General features: G+C 44.7%; 1 protein-coding gene across 3 annotated transcripts in view; it reads left to right on the top strand.

Annotated features, from left to right (window-relative positions):
• LOC125310653 (coiled-coil domain-containing protein 136) overlaps nucleotides 1–25,000 on the top strand; it is a 62,836-nt gene that overhangs the window by 4,216 nt on the left and 33,620 nt on the right. For all 3 annotated transcript variants that reach the window (XR_007196332.1, XM_048268275.1, XM_048268274.1), the window contains exon 2: nucleotides 23,705–24,064. Coding sequence is in view for 2 of the 3 variants with exons in the window: in XM_048268275.1 (XP_048124232.1) it covers nucleotides 23,705–24,064 (360 nt within the window). In the remaining variant the exon portion in view is untranslated. The remainder of the gene's footprint in view (nucleotides 1–23,704; nucleotides 24,065–25,000) is intronic.

Here is a 25,000-nt window from a genome sequence, read left to right as displayed (position 1 = left end):
TGTGTGTGTGTGTGTGTGTGTGTGTGTGTGTGGTCGCTGTCGTGAGTGTGAGGACATGAGAGGACGCCAAGTAGGTAATTAGCAAGCATGAAGATTCTATCAATGTCGGAGAGGGTCTTGGGTCGTCAGCTCATGACAACAGGTGGGTGGAGGCCGATGCATATGCACTGCAGTGTCAGCCAAAGATGGAGAGAGAGAGAGAGGGAGAGAGAGAGAGAGGGAGAGGCGAGAGAGAGAGAGAAAGAAAGAGAAAGATAGACAATGATGAAGAGTTAGAAGAGAAAAGAAAGCAGGTGAGGGAGGGAACCAGACACCTGAAGATGAAGAGAAGATGAGATGAGAGAGATGAGATGAGATGAGATGAGAGTAGATGAGATGAGAGGAGATGAGATGAGATGAGAGGAGATGAGATGAGATGAGATGAGATGAGATGAGATGAGAGAAGTTCCTGTCTGTCTATGGCTGCAGATCATTTGTCTTTTGTCCATCCTCCCTTCCTCCCTTCCTTCCTTCCTCTTCCTCTTCCTCTTCCTAGCCCCTCCTTCTAATTCATTTTGTGAAGGAAACGAGGAAGGAACAATAGGACGACGGAGGAATGAAGGAGAGACAGAGATGAGAAATGAAATGTCCTGCTCACTCACGCATCACTTTTAACAGACGTCAATTACTGATGATGCGACGCATCACCTCTTAGGCTAGAATAAACAGACACGCAAACTGCAGAGAATATGAACTTACACCATGCCTAAAAATGTCATATGAACATGGACTCTGACCCTGTTAATGAGGTAATGTTTGATAGTTCTCAAGACATGAATGAATACTTATTAGGTTATACAATGCGTAAACAAAACAGGCATGAACTTTGTTTTTTTTAAGTTTGCATGGTAGTTCATGATAAGCATATAAAGCAGCATATAAAGATTGTTTCTTGGTCTATCTACTAGTTTATTGTCGCTAATAATCCTCTGAACTTGTTGGAAAACAAAAAGTTAATAGACGCGGAGGAACTCTTCACCTTGGCAGCTTGGACCAATGATCGCACAATTCGACTGGCAGCTTACACACACTGTAGGATGCTCTCGTGTTTCCTCACCGGATCAGCCCTTTCTCCTCTCTCTCTCGCTCTCACTTGTTACATAATTAGAGAAATGAGACGTCTTCGAAGTGGTCGAGCTTTTGAAACGATTTAGGGCATTGGTTGGTGAGAGAGGAGGAGAGAGAGGAGACAGGAGAGAGGCCGTATGGTGTCGCTCTCCTCTTCTCCCTCTTCATTTCCTGTTCTGTTCTTCCTCTGCCTCTTCCTCTTCATTTCCTGTTCTCTCTTCCTCTGCTCTCCTCTCTTCCTTCACTTCCTGTTCTGTTCTTTCCTCTGCTCTCCTCTCTTCCCCTCTTCATTTCCCTGTCTGTTCTTCCTCTGCTCTCCCCTCTTCCCTTGTTTCCTGTCTCTGTCCTTCCTCTGTTATCTCTTTTCCACCAGCGCTCTGTAGCCAGGCTGAGAAGGGCTGCTGTAAATTATTCATGGCTACTCTAGCACTGCAGAAATCTGACACACACACACACACACACACACAGAAACTTGCTTACACGCAACCCTCTAAACCCTTCTAAAGGTCCAACAACCCAAGAAACAACAGCACCTTGTGGCTGTCAAAATCTGCCTCGTGTTGATAGGTCTCTGTGTTTGTAAATATTTGAGAAACAGCAGTTCCTCTTCATTAGCAAAACATGCATAAAACGCTGTGTCATTTCACAGTGACATACAGTATGTTCGGTGCCCAGGAAGGAGTGTGTGTGTGAATGTTAGACTGTGTGTGTGTCTGAGTGTGTTTGTATGTGTGTGTGGTGACGTGGTACAAGGGGATAATTTAGTCCTGTGGAGAACTGTAGTGTGTGTGTGTGTGTGTGTGTGTGTGTGTGTGTGTGTGTGTGTGTGTGTGTGTGTGTGTGTGTGTGGTCGCTGTAGTGTGTGAGGGACATGAAGGGGCCAGCGTTAGGTAATTAGCATGTGAAGATTCCCATCACTGCCGCAGGGTCTTGGCCGGCTCAGTCGCCATGACAACAGGTGGAGTGTGTCAGATGCATATGCACTGCAGTGTCACGTCAAAGATGGAGAGAGAGAGAGGGAGAGAGAGAGAGGGAGAGAAGGAGAGAGAGAGAGAAAGAAAGAGAAAGATAGACAATGATGAAGAGTTAGGAAGAGAGAAAAGAAAAAAAGCAGGCAGAGGGAGGGAACCAGACACCTGAAGATGAAGAGAAGATGAGATGAGAGGAGATGAGATGAGATGAGATGAGAGAAGATGAGATGAGAGGAGATGAGATGAGATGAGAGGAGATGAGATGAGATGAGATGAGATGAGATGAGATGAGAGAAGTTCCTGTCTGTCTATGGCTGCAGATCATTTGTCTTTTGTCCATCCTCCCTTCCTCCCTTCCTTCCTTCCTCTTCCTCTTCCTCTTCCTAGCCCCTCCTTCTAATTCATTTTGTGAAGGAAACTTGAGGAAGGAACAATAGGACGACGGAGGAATGAAGGAGACAGATATGAAAATGAAATGTCCTGCTCACTCCGCATCACTTTTAACAGGCGTCAATTACTGATGATCACGACGCATCACCTCTTAGGCTAGAATAAACAGACCGCATAAACTGCAGAGAATATGAACTTACACCATGCCTAAAAATGTCATATGAACATGGACTCTGACCCTGTTAATGAGGTAATGTTTGATAGTTCTCAAGACATGAATGAATACTTATTAGGTTATACAATGCGTAAACAAAACAGGCATGAACTTTGTTTTTTTTTTTTTGTTTGCATGGTAGTTCATGATAAGCATATAAAGCAGCATATAAAGATTGTTTCTTGGTCTATCTACTAGTTTATTGTCGCTAATAAATCCCTACGAACTTGTTGGAAAACAAAAGTTAATAGACGCGGGAGGGAACTCTTCACCTTGGCAGCTTGGACCAATGATCGCACAATTCCGACTGAAAACGCTTACACACACTGTAGGATGCTCTCGTGTTTCCTCACGGATCAGCCCTTTCTCCTCTCTCGTTCTCACCTCCTCTAGTTACAATTAGAGAAATGAGACGTCCTCGATGACGTAGAGCTTTGAACGATTTCCAGGGCACAAGCTGGAGGAGAGAGGAGAGGAGGAGAGAGGAGAGGAGGAGAGGAGAGGAGAGAGGCCGTATGGTGTCGCTCTCCTCTTCCTCTTCATTTCCTGTTCTGTTCTTCCTCTGCTCTCCTCTCTTCCTCTTCATTTCCTGTTCTCTTCTTCCTCTGCTCTCCTCTCTTCCTCTTCATTTCCTGTTCTGTTCTTCCTCTGCTCTCCTCTCTTCCTCTTCATTTCCTGTTCTGTTCTTCCTCTGCTCTCCTCTCTTCCTCTTTGTTTCCTGTTCTGTCCTTCCTCTGTTATCTCTTTCCACCAGCGCTCAGAAGCCAGGCTGAGAAGGGCTGCTGTAAATTATTCATATTACTTCTTAGCACTGCAGAAATCTGACACACACACACACACACACACACACACACACACACAGAGAAAGATAGACAGACAGACAGACAGACAGACACACACACACACACACACAGGGAAAAAGAGGCCTGGCTGCTCCAGAGCTGAATGTCTCCTGTAAAATATCCCTTAATCAGCTCACCCCTTCTGCTCTGACTGCCCCTCTTCAGATCTCACTCTCTCTCTTTCTCTCTCTCTCTCTCTCTCTCTCTCCCTCTCTCTCTCTCTCTCTCTCTCCCTCTTTCTCTTCCTCTCTCTGTCTTTCTCTATCTCTCTGTCTTTCTTTCTCTCTCTCTCTCTCTCTCTCTCTCTCCCTCTTTCTCTCCCTCTCTTTTTCCCTCCCCTGGTCTCTCACTCCTTATTTCACCCTCCATTACTGTCTATTTTCCCTCTCTCCTCTGACTCTCTCCTCCTTCCAGTGTTCGAATTATACCGTGAGCTTCGGGGGGTACCGCTATTTCGACTGGTGACGTCACTCTCCATTTTATGTAGGCTTACACACATGATTTCACACATGGTCATCTGACCATGGCTGGCTGGCTGGCCGACAAGTTAAAAGAAACTAATCATACTAGCAAGCACAATTTACCTTACACGTTATGGGAAGGGTTGAGATTGGGTAAACACTGTTTCAAGGTGCGCCCCGTGTGTAAAATTGCGCGCCACAGTCAAATAATTTTTGGTATAGCAGTGAAATGCAAACCTGGAAATGCATACAGAGCAATAGCACAGATATGGCAAACATACAACTTAAATTTAAGACCCAGAATTGTTTACAGATGGGCCACAGAAAGTCTCCCGTTTACTAGCCAAGTTCACCGAGCCAAGCCTTTGGTTCATTTGATTCGTTTTTCTTGGATAGCCTAAGCCTGCAAAACATCAAGCAAATAAAAAAAATGACTTGTCTAGGCATTTCATATCATGTAGCCTAGTGCATTGTGCGCCTGGTGTTATATCACAAAACGTTTGTGCAGCAATACGCTTTTAAGAAAGAAAAAAAAAAGAGAAAGACATTTCACATCCAATTGAACCTCCCACTTATTCACCTGCGTTAAATTGCTACTGATCACCCTTGACGTAGTGAACATAACAATATAAGTATATATACTCTTTTGATCCTGTGAAGGAAATTTGGTCTCTGCATTTATCCCAATCCGTGAATTAGTGAAACACACTCAGCACACAGTGAGCATGCAGTGAGGTGAAGCACACACTAATCCTGGCGCAGTGAGCTGACTGCAACAACAGCGGCGCTCGGGGAGCAGTGAGGGGTTAGGTGCCTTGCTCAAGGGCACTTCAGCCGTGCCTACTGGTCAGGGTTCGAACCACCGGTTTCAAGTCCGAAGCGTTAACGTAGGCCACGGCTGCCCCCAAAGTATATATGCTCTTTTGATCCCGTGAGGGAAATTTGGTCTCTGCATTTATCCCAATCCGTGAATTAGTGAAACACACTCAGCACACAGTGAACACACAGTGAGGTGAAGCACACACTAATCCCGACGCAGTGAGCTGCCTGCTACAGCAGGTTAGTTGCCTTGCTCAAGGGCACTTCAGCCGTTCCTACTGATTGGGGTTCAAACCGGCAACCCTCCGGTTACAAGTCCGAAGCGCTAACCAGTAGGCCACGGCTGCCCCAAGAATGAAATTGCACAAAATGATACATTGCCTCATTAAACCTCTCCGCGTGTCAGTATATCTATGGAACTCCTCCTATGGCGAGTGATTGTAGGCCTGATTTTTAAGCTAAGCAGCATCGATGGTCGTGGCCGTTGAGTGGAAGGGAGACCTCCAGTTAAACCATAGCGATCTTGCTACTCAATGTTTTTTTAAGGTTGGCTATCACTATGTTACTAAGGCAGTGAAATGTTAGACAAATGTATGGCCAGTTGGCCACCGCTTGTTAACCCATTCGTATCAGGCTTTTGCAGCCTACACTGTGCATTTGTTTTAATTCGTCAGTATTATATCATAGCAAATAGTCTGAACGTACCAGAGAAATGGTACAGCCCAATGGGGGTGAGGGTTTGAAAATCGTCTTTAATTAGAATATATCCTGAATTGTTGGTATGTAATGGTAATACTGCATTTAATTACATGCAATATTGGATAACATTACATTTTATTACATTTTTTCAGTACCCCCCAAACTATTATTTTTATCCCTTTTGGGGGGTCCAAGTCTCATCTAGGGGGGTCGGATCCCCCCAATACCCCCCGTAATTCGAACCATGCCTCCTTCTCTACCTCCCTCTTTCCCTCTCCTCTCCTTTACCTCCCTCTCTTTCCATCTCCTCTCTTCCTCCTCTACCTCCCTCTCTTTTCCTCTCCTCTCCTCCTCCTCTACAGTACCTTTCTCTCTTTCTGTCTCCTCTCTCCTCTCTTCCTCTTCTCCCTCTCTTTCCTTCTCCTCTCCTCCTCCTCTACCTCTATCTGTTTTCTTTTCTCTTTCCTTCTCTCCTTCTATTCGTTCCCTCTCTGCCCCCTCTCTCTTAAGGCAGTCAGTGTCACTTTCTAAAATAAAATAACGAACTCGAATGAAGAGGAAAGTTTGATCAAAAGAGCTGAGCTGGGGTGGTGGGGGGGATGGGTGAGGCAGAAGTTCTAACTCATGTGTCTATATGATAAGTTTATAAAGTTATGACTGTGTGTGTGTGTGTGTGTGTGTGTGTGAGAGAGAGAGCGTGACAGTGACTGTTCTCCTTGGTGGATAGTGCATAGTCCCCCATCTTCAGATCTGTCAGTCTCTTCACCAGGGCTTACAGTAGGTGCAGCTGGGAGTTCGCATTTTCATCAGCTAGCTGTGAATCACAAGGCACTGTGTTTGTGTGTGTGTGTGTGTGTGTGTGTGTGTGTGTGTGTGTGTGTGTGTGTGTGTGTGTGTGTGTGCGTGCGTGCGTGCATGTGTGTGGGTGTAAGTCAGGCTTCACTTCAAAGTGTGTTACACTCAGCAAAATTCCGATGCACTTTGGTCAATCTAACTGGTCGATCTTATTGTTGGGCAGCCTATGTGAGTGAGTGAATGAATGCATGAATGAATGAATGAATGAATGAATGAATGAATGATGAATGAATTGGAAATAAAAATGCATTATGGAACTCCAGATGTATGCAGGTCATTCTAACTGGTGGATCTTAGCACTCAGAAGCTTACCTGCATCAAGCTCAGGTGAGGTGTAAATGTTTATTAGGAGCGAGCAACGGGCTTCCTTAGGTTCACTTTGCATCACCAGCACCTGGTACCTGAAAACAGCAGGGATTTGATCTTTTTAATGACTCTCAAGCATGTGTTGTGTGTTTGGTTGACCTGTCAGCGGAAGAGAGAACGTAGATAGAAATGCATCCATGTCTCTGCAGCAAATGTTGAAGCATTCTGATATAAAGGTGTCTGTCAGGTGTTTTTTAAGATATGCCTTCTAGTGAATGAGTGGAGAGAAATATGATCAGAGAGAATATGATCATTATGTGAAACACAGTTTAAGTATAATATATAGTGTAAGTATATATACTCTTTTGATCCCGTGAGGGAAATTTGGTGTCTGCATTTATCGCAATCCGTGAATTAGTGAAACACACTCAGCATACAGTGAACACACAGTGAGGTGAAGCACACACTAATCCCGACGCAGTTAGCAGCCTTGCTACAGCGGCGCTCGGGGAGCAGTGAGGGGTTAGGTGCCTTGCTCAAGGGCACTTCAGCTTTTCCTACTGGTCGGGGTGTGAACCGGCAACCCTCCGGTTACAAGTCCAAAGCCCTAACCAGTAGGCCACGGCTGCCCCATATATAAAGACATTTTCATATGCACCAAACAGGGAATATTGTTAGCTGGCAATGTGGTGCTTCTGTCATCTCTATGCAAGTGGTATGTCTCTGAAGAGGCACATCAGTGCGTGCGTGCGTGCGTGTGTGCATGCGTGCGAGGAGGCACATCAGAGTGCTGCAGAGACAGACAGACATTGCTCAAATGGGACAGACTGACTAAAATAAACATGACAAGAATCGCTTCAAGGGGATGACAGAGAGTCTTCTTAGGTAAGGAGAGGGAGAGAGAGTGTGTGTGTGTTTTGTGGTGATTACCATGAACACAAACAGCTGTGCTTCTGCTTCTGTGCGTCACAAGTGTGGCGTCACTGCAGAATGTCTTTCGCACTCCTGGTCTCATCCCCACGGGCCATGCAAATCAGAGTGTGTGTATGTGTGTCTGACTGTGTGTTATTATGTGAGAATTGGCATTTGGCATTTCTGTCTGGTGAGGTGTATGTATTCAGTGATCAGTCTGAATATCTCTGTGTAGGAGAAGATGGTGTGTGTGTGGTTCATGCTATGTAATACGTGTGGAGTGATGAACATGGATAATTGAAGGTGTGTGTGTGTGTGTGTGTGTGTGTGTGTGTGTGTGTGTGTGTGTGTCTGTGTGTGTGTGAGGGCCATTTGGTCTTGTTAAGCTTCTTGTAGGAGAGTGTTTGATGTGAGCTGGTCTGAATTCCTATCATGTCCCAGCCTCAATGGCACCCTCAGAATGAGTAGGAGAGAGAGAGAGAGAGACAAAAGCCAGAGAAGACAAGAGGGGGAAAAGAAAGGGATAGAGAATTAGGAAGAGAGAGAGAGATGGAGAGAGGGATGCAGAAAGAGATGGAGAAAGAGATGAAGAGGAAACTGAAGAGAGGAAGGGGCAGGGGAAACAGAGAGAGGGAGAGAGAGAGAGAATGAGAGAGAGAGAAAGGAATAAGAAAGAGAAAAGAAGGTGTGGGGAGAACAAGGGAATGAGAAGCCTGCCCAGACCATCCTATTCTATCCTCTGAGGAAACATCAGCCTGGCTTACTGTCTTACAAATGACTCATGCCAGAGCGGTGGAAATCGATACCACACACACACACACACACACACACACACACACACAGAGAGAGAGCGAGAGCAATAGATTGTTGTGGACACACACCTTATGGTGGTGCCCAAAGCTGACTGTTGCTCTGATGGAAAACCTCCACCACGTTAATGGGCTTACATCCCCCTCCCTGTGTGTGTGTGTGTGTGTGTGTGTGTGTGTGTGTGTGTGTGTGTGTGTGTGTGTGTGTGTGTGTGTGAGTGTGTGTACAACTGATAAGGAGGTAATGAATTTTGACATTTCTGTCCCTGGGGGGCAGTGAAGGCCTGTGACTTTATCGCAGTGTGTGTGTGTTTACAAATGACCCCATGCCAGAGCGGTGGGAATGATATAATATGACATTACACACACACACAGAGAGAGAGCGAGAGCAATAAATTTGTTGTGGACACAACACCTTGGGTGGTGCCCAAAGCTGACTGTTGCTCTGATGAAAACCTCCATCACAAGTTAATGGGCTTTAATCCCTCCCCTGTGTGTGTGTGTGTGTGTGTGTCTGTGTGTGTGTGTGTGTGTGTGTGGTGTGTGTGTGTGTGTGTGTGTGAGTGTGCAACAACTGATAAGGAGGTAATGAATTTGACATCTGGTCCCTGGGGCAGTGAAGGCCTGTGACTTTATCGCAGTGTGTGTGTGTGTTTGTGTATGTGTGTGTGAGAGAGTGAGCAATGCAGTGTGAGATGTCCGTTTTACCCGGGTCATCTAAAGAAAATAAGTTGTCTGGCTGGCGTTGATCTGTGTGTGTCTGTGTGGTCCAGTGTCTGTGTGTGTGTGTGTCTGTGTGTCTGTGTCTGTGTGTGTGTGTGTGTGTGTGTGTGTGTGTGTGTTGTGTGTATGTGTTTTTGGAAGTTAGGTAGAGAACAAGTTTGTTTCTGGAAGAGTCTGTACTGCAGTGCTCTGTGTGTGCACATGTGAGAGGATGTTGGTAATGGAGAGACGTCATGTGTGTGTGTGTGTGTGAAGACTAAGGAAATGGTGGTGGACTTCAGGAAGGTGTCCAGCAACAAATACATCCCAGTCCCCATCAGTGGGGAGCCTGTGGAGAGGGTTCCTAGTTTTAAGTACCTGGGGGCACATCTTACTGAGGACCTCTCCTGGTCACTGCACTCAACACCTGACAGTGGAAGTCCAGGCAGCGATTGTACTTTCTCCACCGACTGAGGAAGTTCAAGGTCTCTCCCTCCATCTTGAAGACCTTCTACTCCTCAGCGGTGGAGAGCATTCTCACAGGCTGCATCACTGCCTGGTACGGTAACTGCACAGCGCAGACGGGAGGTCCTGCAGAAAGTGGTGGGCTCCATGGAGGGACCATAAATGCCCCCCCCCCCAAGCCTGAGAGACATATATACCATGATGGTGGGGGCAAGGGCGAAGAAGATCATGCAAGACTCCTCTCACCCCAACTCCAGTCTCTTTTCCCTGCTTGAATCGGGCAGGCGGCTGTGTTGTCTCAACACAAGGACTGAGAGACTGAGATTGAGTTTTTATCCACAGGCAGTGAGACTGCTCAACTCAGCGCATTTTAAATAAATGTTTCTTCTCCCAAAGACAGATATGTTTTTAACTTGCATTTTTTTATTTTTTTTATTTATATATTGATTTTATTTACTGTGTATATATTTTTTTTTGCATTATGTAATTTATTCAAATGCAGAGCAAAGGACCCTTTTACATTTCACTACATGTAAAATGTATGTGACAAATAAAAACACTGTGTGTGTGTGTGTGTGTGTGTGTGTGTGTGTGTATGTATGAGTGTGTGTGTGTGTGTGTGTGTGTGTGTGTTAGTGTTAGTGTTAGTGTCCCTCTGAGCAACTCTCTCTTCCCTGTTCCATCTCTCAGATATTATACTCTATTTTCGCAGCGGCTGTCACCATTATTTATTGACGGGCAGTGTCATGGCCACCCCTCCTCCATCCCTGCTCGGGTCCTAGCTGAGTTATTTTCTATACTTATCCAGCTTTCGGAGGTGTCAGCTCGGCGCCAAGGCACACACACACACACACACACACACACACACACACACACACACTCAAATACACACACACACAAACACACACAAGCCCATTAGTATGGGCCAGGCAGAGCAGAGGAATATGTGCTGAAGCATGTCAGAGAGAGAGAGACTAAATGCTGTTTTTACACCACACACACATGCTCCCTTTCACTTACACACACACACACACACACACACACACACACACACACACACACACAAAGAAACAGCAGTTTTTTGTGGCAGAGTGTTTGTTGTTGAGAGAGTTACCACCGTTCTTATCTCACATATGCATGGGCAAACACACCCACACACATAATTTAGCTGTAACATCTAACCACACACACACACACACATTACACACCCACGCACAATATACACAATTTAGTTGAACATTCCTTAATACATCATCCACACCCACATCACACATACATCATCAATATCACCACACCCCACCCCCCACACTTAAGCTAAGGGGATCTTCTTTTTATAACGTGTGTTGGCTGTTGATGAGTTGGCATGTGTGGGAAATGAAATTTCGCTGGTCTCCACTCCTCCAGAGTTCCCAGCGTGTGAAGCGTAGTTCTCTAAAGAGCTCGTCAAGCTCGTCACCAGTGTGTGAGTGTGTGAGTGTGTGAGGGCGGCCTGTGTTTGATGGGTAGGTGCGTTGGTGTGACTGGGCATATGTTTATGTGTACGAGTGTGGTGTGTGTGTGTGTGTGTGTTTCGTGTAGTACAATAAATCTAATCTTGAAAAGTATGACGCATCTCTGGTGTGTGTGTGTGTGTATGAGGAAGTATTTGTGTATAGAGGTTGTAGATATACTTTGTGTGTGTGTGTGTGCTCCTGCTGCAGAGTGTGTGTGTTTATGGGCATGTATTTGTGTGTGTGTGTGTGTGTGTGTGTGTGTGTGTGTGTGTGTGTGTGTGTGTGTGTTTGTGTGTGTGTGTGTGTGTGTGTGTTTGTGTGTGTGTGTATATTTTGTGATTTTGCATTTGTGTGTGTGTGTGTGTGTGTGTGTGTGTGTGTGTGTGTGTGTGTGTGTGTGTTCTCCTGCTGTAGTGAGGGTCTGTGTCACCACCCCAGTGATTAATATCTCTTTTCTGGCTTGTCTTTTTCGTCCCCCTGGTAACCCCCCATTCTCAAGGGCGGGCCTCTGATTCCCTGTAGCAGCTTTGCAGTCGCTGGGACCCCAACCATGTGCCCCCCCCCACCCTGGGACCCTGGGACCCCCCCACACACACACACCCTGGGACCCGAACCTCACTATGCCCCCACACACACCCTGCCCCCCCCACAGACACACCCTGGGACCCCCACCCTATGCCCCCCGCCCCACCCTCTCTGTAACCACCCCCCGCCCCCACCCTGCTCTTCCTGTGATAGCGCTGGGGTGCTCTGGGAAAATGGCCACACCTGGAAATATAACAACAGGGACGGAAATAAGGGCTTATATTTAGTCTTCAAACAGATGCCTCTATTCAAAATAGACCATAATGAGCAATACCCAGTAAGTTCATCAGGATATTAGATTATAAGGTTACACACACACACACACACACACACACACACACACACACACACACACAAAACACACACACACACACATGCGCAACCCCAGAGGTTACAATGCATATCTGACCTGTGTATTTTTAAATGGTGTGTGCAAGAATACTGATGCTAGATCCAGCAAGCATTGAAAAACAACAGCAAATATGGGCAGATTGTTGCCGCTACATGGTGTGGACTCACATGCTGCTCTGGAGATGATGGGTTTAAGGGGGAAGCACATGGTCCAACCACACAATATTGTGGTAACACTTTACTTGACAGTATCAACATAAGAGTGACATGACACTGTCATGAACACATGACACATGAAACCTAACCCTTCATCCATATGGTCTTCATGAAAAATTAAATTAAAGTTTTAAACAACTCTGTGTCTTTTTTATCTCTCCTTTCAATCTTATTTTAGATTTTTATCTTACCCCTATCTATTTATTCCCCAACATCCTTTTAGATTTTTACTTATAATTTCTTAAACTTTAATTGACTTTTAGAATAGTGGAGTGAGAACAACTGGCCAGTGCACATTATAGCAATAAATAAATACATAAATAAAATAAAATGAATAAAAAACATAATTCTAAATTCCTTAACCCTATTAATAATTAATGAATAACTAACTAATTAATACTTGCAAATAGCAACACAGAACAGACATCTCATATGTATAAGGAATGATTGCTGATTGAAGAATTGTGCAAAGGAGTTTCACACAGGTGTATCAGATTCAGACTTATGCAAGGAATCTATACCACCTGTGAAAAGATGTTTTCCTTTTGTTTAGCATGGGAAAACCAATAGAGTTTGGGGCTTTGAAATCGACACCTGTGTTAACTGTTTTTTGTAAAGGGTATGGAGAAATCACTGTGAACCCAATGAAAATGTGTGAACACATTAAGCTTAGAGATTACTTCTGCTGTGCAAAGAAAGTAGTCATGAAGACCAAGTGGTTCTAGTTTACTTAAGCAGGTAAAGCAGTCGAGAAAAACTGTAAAGCACTTTTCCTGTCGGAAGCATGCTATTTGTTTATCTAGCACCGGCTTTGCAAATAACATGTCTACAGACACGGCAGAGTATGTTGCATGATTTAATGAAAGTATGTTGTAGCCTTTGGCTAAAAATGCGTCAGCCTAATGTAATGTAATGTAAATGTAACAATATATAATGAATGCTGCACATGGACTCGGTCGGGGGAACAGCCATATAAAATTTGACTGCATTGTATATTGGAACAGATTGCTTTGACGTATAGGAACCAGAATCACGGGCGTAGTAGGCACAACTAAAGCTCTGGTATAGTGCTTTCTTCAGGTGTGAGATAGATGTCTAGCCTATGTGGAGAACAGAAAAATTGTTCAAAGCAAATGACCCATTTATAGCTCTGATAATGTGTCTACTTCAGATGTCTATATGTCTGTAGGTATAGATTGTATACCGCGTTGTCTATTGCTACAACTACTGTACATGCAAGCTATTGCCTGTTGTAGGTGTGAGATATGTGTTATTGTATAAGGAGGAGAGCCGTATAGCGATTGCCACTGCGGGGAAGAGCTCTCAATTCTGCCCTATAGGGAAAAGGTCTTTCATCTGAGTCCCAGCACAATCAATAATTCACCACAGACCGCCATTATATCCACACTCTAGATTACATTCTGCTGATGTACACACTGGAGAGGTGTGTGTGTGTGTGAGAGAGAGAGAGAGAGAGCAAGAAAGAGTGTGTGGGAGTGTGTTTTTGTGGGAGTGTATGCCTGTGTGTGTGTGTGTGTGTTTTGTTTTGTGTGTGGTTGAATGGGTCAGTGTATGCGTAAAGTGTGTGTGTGTGTTTGTATGAGAGAAAGAAATCATGTGTGGGAGTGTGTCTGTGCGTATAAGGGAGTTTGTGTGTGTGTGTGTGTGTGTGTGTGTGTGTGTGTGTGAAGGTTAAGGGCATAGGTGTAGTGTTACTCTAGGCCAGTGGTGTAGTGTTGAGGGATGTGAGACACTCAGGCTATAAACAGGAAACTCATGTCACCGTCTGGAGCATCGCCAGCCATGGGTCAGCAGCTAGCTGTGTGTGTGTGTGTGTGTGTCTGTGTGTTGTGTGTTTGTGTGTGTGTGTGTGTGTGTGTGTGTGTGTCTGTGTGCTGTGTGTGTGTATTCGGGGGGAGGGGGAGTGTATGGTGTAGAAAAACGAATGGCTGTGTCTTAGCATATAGTGCGTGTGTGTGTGTGTGTGTGTGTGTGTGTGTGATAAACTGTGAGTAACCCTGCACTCTTCACTCTCCCTCTCTCTAATTCCCATAGAGTAGCTGTGGTATTACTGTTGCTTTCCTGTCTTAAGAGCTACACACACACACACACACACCACACACACACACACACACGTCTCCTGGCTGCCCTTAAGAGTTTTAACAAAGGCATGGTTTCGCGCTTAGCTCCAATCCTGAGTTTATCTCACACACACACACACACACACAATCATCATCATACTCAGATTCAGTCATCACGGACATTCACATCTCATTACACCAACACACACACACAGAGAAACACACACACACAATCATCATCATACTCAAACTCAGTCATCACAAACATTCACATCTCAACACACACACACATATACACACACAGTCATCATCATACTCAAGCTCAGTCATCACAACATTCACATCTCATCACACACACACACACACAGATATACACACACGCATACATACACACACACACACACACACACACACGCACACACACCATACATAACATACATCTATCATACATAACCCTGCTGCTACACCACTTTTTCCTCAAGCAGCACATTTAAATCATAGTCTGCATTTATGTCTCATGGTCTACTTATGAAGTAAAATGGGTCTGCATCCTTCCAGACTTGTACTTATTTATTCTTAATGGAGTATTGCTCTCCGTAATATGCGTGAACGTTGTGTGTGTGTGTGTGTGTGTGTGTGTGTGACTGAGTGTCTGCGCTGTACACCACTGGGCACATGAATTTATTAGAAGGCTAGAGCAGGGGTCGGCAATCACGGCTCCGGAGCCGCATGCGGCTCTTTGATCCCTCTGATGCGGCTCAGTTTAATTGTTATTGTTGATGTGTGCGCTTTTTATTTTTGCTGTGTTAGGTTCCACTTGCATGTGAGAAATCTTTCTCACATATGAAAAATCTAAAGACAAACCTGCGCTCACGTTTAATGGCAATTTCTCACATCAATAAAGCCAACACAATGGTATTTAGTTGGCTTATGGATATGACAGTTTTGCGTGGAGTTGCCCTTGACAGCCTCAATTCTTTCATTAAACTTCACCTCACTGAATATGAGCCAGCCAGACTCCAAGGCCATCACCAAATCTAATCTCTGGTATGCCTAATGTTCAATTTCGCCAATGACATGTCAACAAAAATTGAGTGTTGTGTTGTTAACTATGATGTTACTTTGCATACCAAAGGACACTGGAAAAATAGGGGGTCATGTTTAGCCTACATGGGAAGCCTAAGGCCTATACTTCTGTCATTCCACTTTACATTTCAAGTTACTTGCACATTAGGCCTGCTTTTAACTAGTAGAAAATGTATTTAAAAATCCTCTGTTGAATGAAAGTAAATGTAGCCTATGTTAAATATCCAAACTTTTTCTTGTAACCGTCTTTATGTGGCTCTTAAAAATATAAATTAAAATAATATTAAATTAATAAATAAATTAAAAAAATATTAAATTTGGTAAAAGTGGCTCTCCAGGCAAAAAAGGTTGCCAAGCCCTGGGCGAGAGAGAGAGAGAGAGAGAAAGAGGAGGGGAAAGAAGAGAGAGAGAGAGAGAGAGAGAGAGAAAGAGGAGGGGGAAAGAAGAGAGAGAGAGAGAGAGAGAGAGAGAGAGAGAGAGAGAGAAAGAGGAGGGGAAAGAAGAGAGAGAGAGAGAGAGAGAGTTTTATACCATGCAAGTGTGTGTGAGACCATATTTTAGCAATTTGTATGTATTTGTGTGTGTGTGTTTGTGTGAGAGATCAATGTTATATGGGATGGGGAAAAAAGGGAGTGTGTGTGTCCCTCTACATGTGTGTGTGTGTGTGTGTGTGTGTGTGTGTGTGTGGGTATGGTTGTGTTTTCTAATGTGCCCCTCGCTCTGGTGCAGTGTGCGCTGCAGTTGACTCATTCTACCAGCATAGCCACAGTCACCATCATTTCCAAGTCTGGCCTCTTTTAACTAGTAGAAAATGTATTTAAAAAAATCCTCTGTTGAATGGGAAATGTAGCCTATGTTAACATCCAAACTCTAACCGCCTTTAAAAATATAAATTCTATTAAATTAATAAATAAATTAAAAAAACCTTGGAGGCACTGTCGTCAATGAGATGAGAGAAAGAGGAGGGAAAAGAAGAGAGAGAGAGAGAGGAGAAAGAGGAGGAAAAAGAAGAGAGAGAGAGAGAGAGAGAGAGAGAGAGAGAAAGAGGAGGGAAAGAAGAGAGAGAGAGAGAGAGAGTTTTATACCCATGCAAGTCTATTTTACGAGTCTTTGTGTGTGGGTTTGTGGAGAGATCAATGTTATATGTGGGGAAAAAGGGAGTGTGGTGTGTCCCCCCCACATGTGTTGTTTGTGACATCAGCGATACGGAAAGGCGAGGGCTTTAAAATAGCTCCAAATAAACAAGCACCTTTGACAGTGTTTTCCTGCAGTGCCTGACTGAGTGTGGCAACACACAGGGACAAAAATAGAGGAGGACGCAGGAGAGGAAGAGTGGAGAGAGGGATAGAGTCAGTGAGAGGGACAGAGAGAGAGCAAAAAGTGAGGTGAGGAGAGAGGGATAGAGACAGTGAGAGAGAGAGAGCAGGAAGAGAGGTGGGGAGAGGAAGAGAGGAGAGAGAGAGCAGAAAGATAGGTGGGGAGAGAGGGATAGAGAGACAGTGAGAGGGAGAGAGAGCAGGAAGAGAGATGGGGGAGATGGAGGGATAGAGAAAGAGAAAGCAGGAAGAGTATATGGAGAGAGGTAGATTGGGAGAGAGATTAGTAGAATAGGTGAGGGGAGAGAGAGAGAGGGAGAGCAGGAAGAGAGGTGATGGAGAGAGGGAGAGAGAGACTGCAGGAGGGAGAGTGTGGAGAGAGATGGAGAGAAAGAATAAAAATGGACAGAGAGGGAGAAAGAGAAGGGATGCAGACAGGAAGAAAGAGGGATGAGGAGAGAGTCATAGAAATGGATGGAAAGGGGGATATAGTACTAGGAGAGGAGTAAGGGGGCTCGTTGATGAAGTAATGGTCTCCGAGAGATCATTGGCTGTCTGCCAGATGGGCTGGCCAATCACACGGCCTGGTTTGTGTCCCACAGCATGCAGTGTGTGTGTATGGAAATGATAACACAGGAAAGAGGAGTAGGGCAGAAGTAACTGTTTGTGTGTGTGTGTGTGAGAGAGAGAGAGTGTGTGTGAATGTGTGAGAGAACGTAGGAGGGGGCGGGAGGGAGAGAGAGAGGGAGAGAGAGAAAGAATAAAGCATATTAGAATTGAATTGAGAGAAAGAGTATGTCTCTGTGTGTGTTTATCTGCATTTGGAGATTGGAGGGGGTGGTAGTAAGTGTGTGTGTGTGTGTGTGTGTGACTTTGTGTGACTGTGTGCAAGAGAGACATGAAAAGACAGGGAGAGAGGTGGCGGTGTCAGAGTGAGGTAATAGGGTGACAGAGTGAGAAACCCAGACACTGGGTTTGTGTGTGTGTGTGTGTGTGTGTGTGTGTGTGTGTGTGTGTGTGTGTGTGTGCATTACATAACTTAACACTTGAAAGCATTGCCTTTCTGTTTAGAGAAGGGATGTAAGTATAGCTCAGCTCACACCTTGGACAGACATGGACCAGTCTTGCCCCCCACCCCCCACACCCAACCCCCAGTCTCTGCTCCTGACGTCACTGGCCCAGATATAGCGTTACTTGCCGTGCGTCAGCTTCCTTTAGAGTGTGGAGTCTGTGATGTCAGCAGGAGCTTGGCCTGCTCAGGCAAGCTACACAGGCGGTGGATACAACAGCAGAGAATAGCATACACAACACCTGCATGTAACAGATAGCTGGGGTGTGGAATTAAAGGGTCTTCAGGTTGAGGAAAAATACATTAGAGTAGAATAGAACATAATAGAACAGAATAGAATAAAATAGAATAGAATACACTAAAATAGAGTAGAGTAGAATAGAATAGCATAGAATAGAATAGGATATAATAGAATACAGTAAAATAGAGTAGAGTAGAATAGAATAGAATAGGATAGAATAGAGCACCCCAAGCACAGTAGTCTCTAACAGGACTCTGGTAGATGAAATGAAATCTAGTGTAAGAATAGATTAGAATACATTAGCAAATTAGAAGATACTAGAATAAAATACACTAGAATACTGTATAATTGAGCCGAATAAAAAAGAACACTCTCGCTGCGGCAGCATCAAACAGGCAGCTGGTGTGCGAAATCCAGATCAAAATCAAGCCTCCAGCTGGCTGAAGTATAATGAGTCTCAGTGATGATTGCGCTCTACCTTCAGAGGGTCTGACCTGATACCACAGTTCAGTTTAGGGGACAACTTCTATAATCAGTTCAGTTTAGGGGACAACTTCTATAATCAGTTCAGTCTAGGGGACAACTTCTATAATCAGTTCAGTTTAGGGCACGACTTGGATTGTTCTTTTTTTCTGTCAGTCTTATTTTGGTCTTCTTTTTGTTGTTCTTGTTTTATGGTCTCTTTCTTTATTTCTTTAATCTAATACACATGGTTTCATGTTTTTTACACACACACACACACACACACACATTCTCTCTCTCCTTCTTTGTCCGTCCTTCCCTCGCTGTTTTCCCCGTCGGTTGGACACACATCAAAGCCTCTTCAGGCCGTGTCTTTTCAAGTCCACCGGTTCCACAATAATAATACACATTGAATATTATTACATTAATATTATACACACACACACACCTCAGATCACCTCTTCTCTGGCCCTCTGTTTATGAAGCACCTCCAAAAAAAGCCTGGCCGGGGTCACAATTGTTATTGGGGAAAAGTTCACTGATGATGTGATAGAGGGATAAAAATGAGTGTGTGTGTGTGTGTGTGTGTGTGTGTGTGTGATTTCCCTGGCTGCATGTGTTAGTGCACAGCGGCTAATGCTTTGATAATCTCAGTCAGTGACACATCCGGTGGCGAGTGAGTAGAAACACCACTCTTTCAAGACTGCTGGACCAGAACATGCTAACAAGTTACCAATTTAGCATTAACCAGAGAAGCTAACAGGCTACCAATTTAGCATTAAAGTTGAATCTAATTAGCCAGAGAAGCTAACAAGCTACCAATTCACCTGTCGCTAAACCCCGCCCCCTATTGTTACTGTGAGAAACTCGGACAAACAAACCAGACTTGATTAGAAATACATATGGGAAATGGCAGCTGACAGTATATCAAAGCAGGCTTTGAAGATGTGGAGAAGGAGAAGGTTCACAGGAGCACACAGATGGCTTTAATTTCTTTTATTGTGGTGCACAGCAATCGACTAACATTTCGACACGTCTGTGTCTTCGTCAGAGTCCATGACATGGTCTCGTAAGGGCATTTCTTTCTGTGAACCGAGCGCCGTGGAGTCCATTATCCCGCTTATACCACTGTTGCCGCTTGCACTGTGTTCATTTGCTGTTATCATTTAAACATTTTAATCGCTAAAACTCTTTGTTTGTAGAACTACATCTTTCCGCCAGTAGAGTAAGTGAGCCGTGAGTAGTCGAATTTTGAGAAAACTACCACATTAGCATTAGCCAGAGGTGCTAAGAAGCTACCACATTAGCATTAGCCACCACATTCCTTTTGACAAATCAGGTCCAAGTTTCCTGTCTCAGTTTCCTGTCTCAGGGGGGACCTTATCTTTAAGCAAGTGAACACATCTCCTCCCTGTGGGCTTAATAGTCGATATTTAATCACATGTATGTTGTCTTTTCTGGACATTCTGCATCTGGGTAATTAGAAGTCAATAGAAGTCATGTTTATTTGCCCTGACTGTCTTGGTAGGCCTACAACAGTGTTCATGTCACACACATACACACACAAGCATAGTTCAGATAAGATAAGATGCATGCTCCACTGAGACAATGTGCTTCTTTTCCAAGCCCTCTCTTTGTAATCCTCCAAAGGCATCTGATTGGACAGGATTAGACAGCTGAATCCTGATTGGATTGGATCAGACAGGTGAAGTGTCTTGTCCAGTTTGGTGTGTCCGCTGTGACTCAGCTGCACTCTCTGAGGTCTCTCTGATTCACTTCAGTGTAACATAGACTAATCGCAACATATGGATCTGGGGGTCTCATAATGTCTCACAATATCTTACAAGGTCTCACAATTTCTCACAATAACTCTATTTTGATAGAGCAGCACATTTTCACCTAATTTTCAGTCATAAAAAAAAAATGTCACACTCACACACACACATACACATACAGTGACACAGTGTCATCTCCTGTCTTAGACTATGAGCTCATTGGGGCTCTTCAGCTCCTTAACTAAGTCTGTTTAATCAGTGTGTGTGTGTGTGTGTGTGTGTCTGGCAGGCAGCTCGTTGCTGCTGGCTCGGGCACTGACACACTTAGGAGACTAACACTGTCTCGCTGGCATCAGAGCCGTTCAAAACACGCGCTCATCAAACTAAATATTTCATACGCATCACGGCAGCAGTGCAGACACCACCAGCCCCCAAACCATCAGCCACGCTACCCCTCTGACAGGGGAGAAGAGCGAGAGTTGGGGTGCAAATGAAATGGACAAATGAAATGGAGTGTAAGGATTTGCAGAAGTGAGAGGTTTAGAGTAAAGGGTTAACAAAAGAAGAAAGAAAAAGAAAAAAAGACAAGATATGAAATAAAATAATCTCCCACGGATGCAATATACCTGTTCTCTTTAATTAAGAATAGGCACATTGGGTTCATGTAAATGTTTGAATAAACATAAGTATATAAACAAATGTTTGACTAGGAGAGTGAGAGACCTGGAGTTCTACTGGGCAGACAGAAAGATGTAGACAGATGGACAGATGAGTTTATTAGCTGATTGATTGATTGATTGATTGATTGATTGATTGATTGAATTATTTGATCTCTTGCGTAATAAACTGACGAATTAACATTTCTTACAGAACCTTACTTCATGTAATGCTTGAGAGAGAGAGAGAGAGAGAGAGAAACAGGAAGATATGTATATATGTGTACTCACAGACCTACACACGCACACACACTCATATGCTACTATTTATTCTATGTTCACATGTTATACCCGCATTGCTGTATGTCTATTTTCTTTCTTTTGTTATTCTACTGTGTTATCTGTAACACTGGCTTTGGCAACACTGTATCCAAACAGTCATGCTAATAAAGCTCCTTTGAATTGAATTTACATTTGAATTTTGACAGGAAGATAGAGAGAGAGATAGAGAGATAGAGAGAGAGAGGTAGGAAGAGAGAGAGAGAGAGAGAGAGAGAGAGAGAGAGGAGGCAGGAAGAGAGATCTGCTTTGGCAATGCAAAAAGATTTGTCATGCTAATAAAGCTCACTTGAATTGAAATTGAGAGAGAGATAGAGATAGAAAGAGAGGCAGGAAGAGAGAGAGAGATAGAGAGGCAGGAAGAGAGAGAGAGAGGGGCAGGAAGATAAAGAGAGATAGAGAGAGGCAGGAAGAGAGAGAGAGGCAGGAAGATAAAGAGAGATAGAGAGAGGCAGGAAGAGAGAGAGATAGAGAGAGGCAGGAAGATAAAGAGAGATAGAGAGAGGCAGGAAGAGAGAGAGAGAGAGGCAGGAAGATAAAGAGAGATAGAGAGAGGCAGGAAGAGAGAGAGAGATAGAGAGAGAGAGGCAGGAAGACAGGCAGGTATGGTGCAGCCAGGACACTTTGCTCATTAAGCTGTAACTCACACTTCACAGCATAAGGAGCAGACAGATTTGGGAGGTGTGTGTGTGTGTGTGTGTGTGTGTTTGCGCCCCCCACCCCGCCTGCCATTGCTGACGCATGAGCTCTGACAAACACACAGTTTTAGATGGAAGGAGATAAGAAGTGTGTGTGTGTGTGTGGGGGGGGGGGGGTGAGAGAAGAACACTAGAGGAGATAGACAGAAAAACAGACAGATGTGGAGAGGTGCAAGGAACAGAGAGAAAGAATGGAGGGAGAGATTAGAAAGAAAGACAGATTGAGAGGAGGGAAAACAGAGGGATAGAGAGATAAAATGGAGGAGAAAGAGAGAGAGAGGAGGTATATTTATAGGGGCCGTCTAGGGCAGAGAGGACCTGATTGATGACAGACAGGGTCCTTGCAGGAAGAGGCATCGCACTGCACAGCTCTCTCTCTCTCTCTTTCTGTCTCTTATTCTGTCTTTCTTTGATTCTTTCTTTCTTTCTGTCTTTCTTTCATTCTTTCTTTCTTTCATTTATTTCATTCTTTTATTTCTATCTGTCTATCTTTCTTTCTGTCTTTCAGACATTCTTTCTGTATTTCTTTCTTCCTTGTTTTCCTTCTCTTTAATCTATCTTTCTTTATCTGGTTGTTTGTGCGTTTGTTTCCATCTCTTCCTCTCTTCTCCTCCTTCTGATTCCTCTCTCTATCACCCTCTTTGTCGCTGTTGTCTGTGTTTGATCTGTGAGGGGAAAGATTTCATTTATCTCTCTCACTGTCTCTCTTCATCCCTCTCAAAAATCACTGAATCTCATGAGAGGGGGAAATGAAAGCCAAGGCCTGGGCTTGACAGCTGTGTTTAGGTCTTAGGTGGACAAACTGACAACTTGACTCCGTTTCAGGAAAAACTGGGTGTGTTGGGGAGAAGTAGTCACCATTCATGGCTTTGGTTGGCTTTGGTTGGCTTGTAGCTGGTGACGGAGGCGGTTGAAGGATTTTAAATATACTTTTTCAAAAGTTTCAAAGTCTCCCCATCTCTGTTTCTTTCTCTAATTTTCTTCTCTCTCTCCCCTCTCACCCTCTCTCTCTCTCTTTCTCCCTCTCTCTCTTTCTCTCTCTCTCTCTCTCTCTCTCTTCTCTTCTCTTCTTTGTCTTTCCTGTTCTGCCACTAGGGGACACTCTTGAACACGTGTTGCTCTGCGGCATTTGACACATCTCCATAGTGACAGTTGTGTCAGGAGGAGATTTTAATTAACAGTGATTAGTGTGTGTGTGTGTGTGTGTGTGTGTGTGTGTGTGTGTGTGTGTGTGTTTGTGCACACACTTCATCAAAGGGTGATGAGTTCCTAAACATGACAGGTGAGATCACAAGGGATTTGGTGGAGAGTCAAATGAGAAGTGTTTACACACACACACACACACACACACAGACACACACACAGTGTGTGTTTGAGAGAGACTGAAGCGTTTGTGTGTCTGTGTGTATGCTAGTGTGTGTTCGAGGGCTGACGACTAGAGTAACACATCCATTAAGATTGTCCAGCGAGGTGTGTTTAATTAGTGTGTGTAGCCATGCAGTGGCCTGGCTCAACACACCTGTCAGACTAATAAATGGCCCTGCTCAAGGTCACACACACACTGCTCCCCGAGCGCCGCAGTTGTTGCAGGCAGCTCACTGCGTCGGGATTAGTGTCTGTGTGAACACTGTGTGTTCACTGTGTGCTAAGTGTGTTTCACTAATTCACAAATTGACTTTCTCTCTCACTAATTCACGAATTAACTCTCTCTCTCCTCCCTTTCTCTCTCTCTCCCTATCTCTTTCTCTCGCTTTTCTCTCTCTCTCTCTCTCTCTCCCGGTCAGATGACCTGTGTGACCTGAAAGCGGAGCGTCCCTGCGTAGTGAACGAGCTGACCCACAAAGAGAGGGAGTCTCTGGAGGAGAACGACGAGAAGCAGGAGGAGAAGCAGGAGCTGGAGCAGGAGGAGGAGAATAAGGAGGAGGAGGTGGCCAACAGGGAGAAGGGCCAGAAGGAGGAGAAGGAGGGCACGATGGTGAAGGAGGAGGCGCAGCAGGGGGAGGAAGAGGAGGAGGAGGAGAGGGAGATGACAGAGGAAGAGGAGCTGGAGGAACTGAGGTCTCAGGTGCTTCAGCTGCTGCAGGAGTTGGAGGAGACCAGAGAGATGTCCCAACGCCATGAGGACAGCTTCATGGAGCTGCAGGGTGAGGTGTGTGTGTGTGTGTGTGTGTGTGTGTGTGTGTGTGTGTGTTCTGTCATGAGGACAGCTTCAAGGAGCTGCAGGGTGTGTGTGTGTGTGTGTGTGTTTGGGTGTAGGCGTGGGCGTGTGTGTGTGTGTGTGTGTGTGTGTGTGTGTGTGTGTGTGTGTGTATTATGTCATAAGGAAACCTTTATGGAGCTGCAGGTGTGGTGTGTGTGTGTGTGTGTGTGTGTGTGTGTGAGAGAGAGAGAGAGAGAGAGAGAGAGAGAGAGAGCTGCATGCAGAGCCTGTTCCGATCACGGGTGTTTTTCTCTGTGTGTGAGTGGCATCAGAGCTAGGGTCCCCACTGAGCATGTGCAGCTGTCACAAACCAATCAGCTGTCAGGGACCAATACAACAGCTGCTTCTGGCTGCTCCCCTAATTAGCAGTCTCTGCTTAGTCACTACTCACACACACACACACACACACACAAGCACACACACACATGCACACACACTCACACACACACATGCACGCACACTCACACACACACACACGCACACACACACGCACACACACACACACACGCCAGTGGTTATTTATGTAATCGCTGGATCACATTAACATTACGCTGCCTTCTGTTCTGTCACTTGCTGTCTGAATTAGGCTTTACAGCTGAAGTATTTATATTTATATTCTGTATTAAGTTACATTCATAATCTGTATGAAGTATTTATATTCATATTCTGTATGAAGTGTTTACATTAATATTCTGTATGAAGTATGTATATTCATATTTAGATTATTTTCCTCCTCTCCTTCTCCTTCTCTCTTCTCCTCTTTTCTTCCTCCTCTTCTCCTCCTCTCCTCCTTCTTTCTTCTCCTCCTCTCCTACTCCTCTCTCCTCCTCCTCCTCCTCCTCCTTTCTTCTCCTCCTTTCCTCCTCCTCTCTTCTCCTCC

This window comes from Alosa alosa, chromosome 17, assembly GCF_017589495.1.
Source record: "Alosa alosa isolate M-15738 ecotype Scorff River chromosome 17, AALO_Geno_1.1, whole genome shotgun sequence".
Taxonomy (NCBI): Eukaryota; Metazoa; Chordata; class Actinopteri; order Clupeiformes; family Clupeidae; genus Alosa; species Alosa alosa.
Note: the sequence above shows the minus strand (reverse complement) of the source record. Positions and strands in the feature narration are given on the sequence as shown.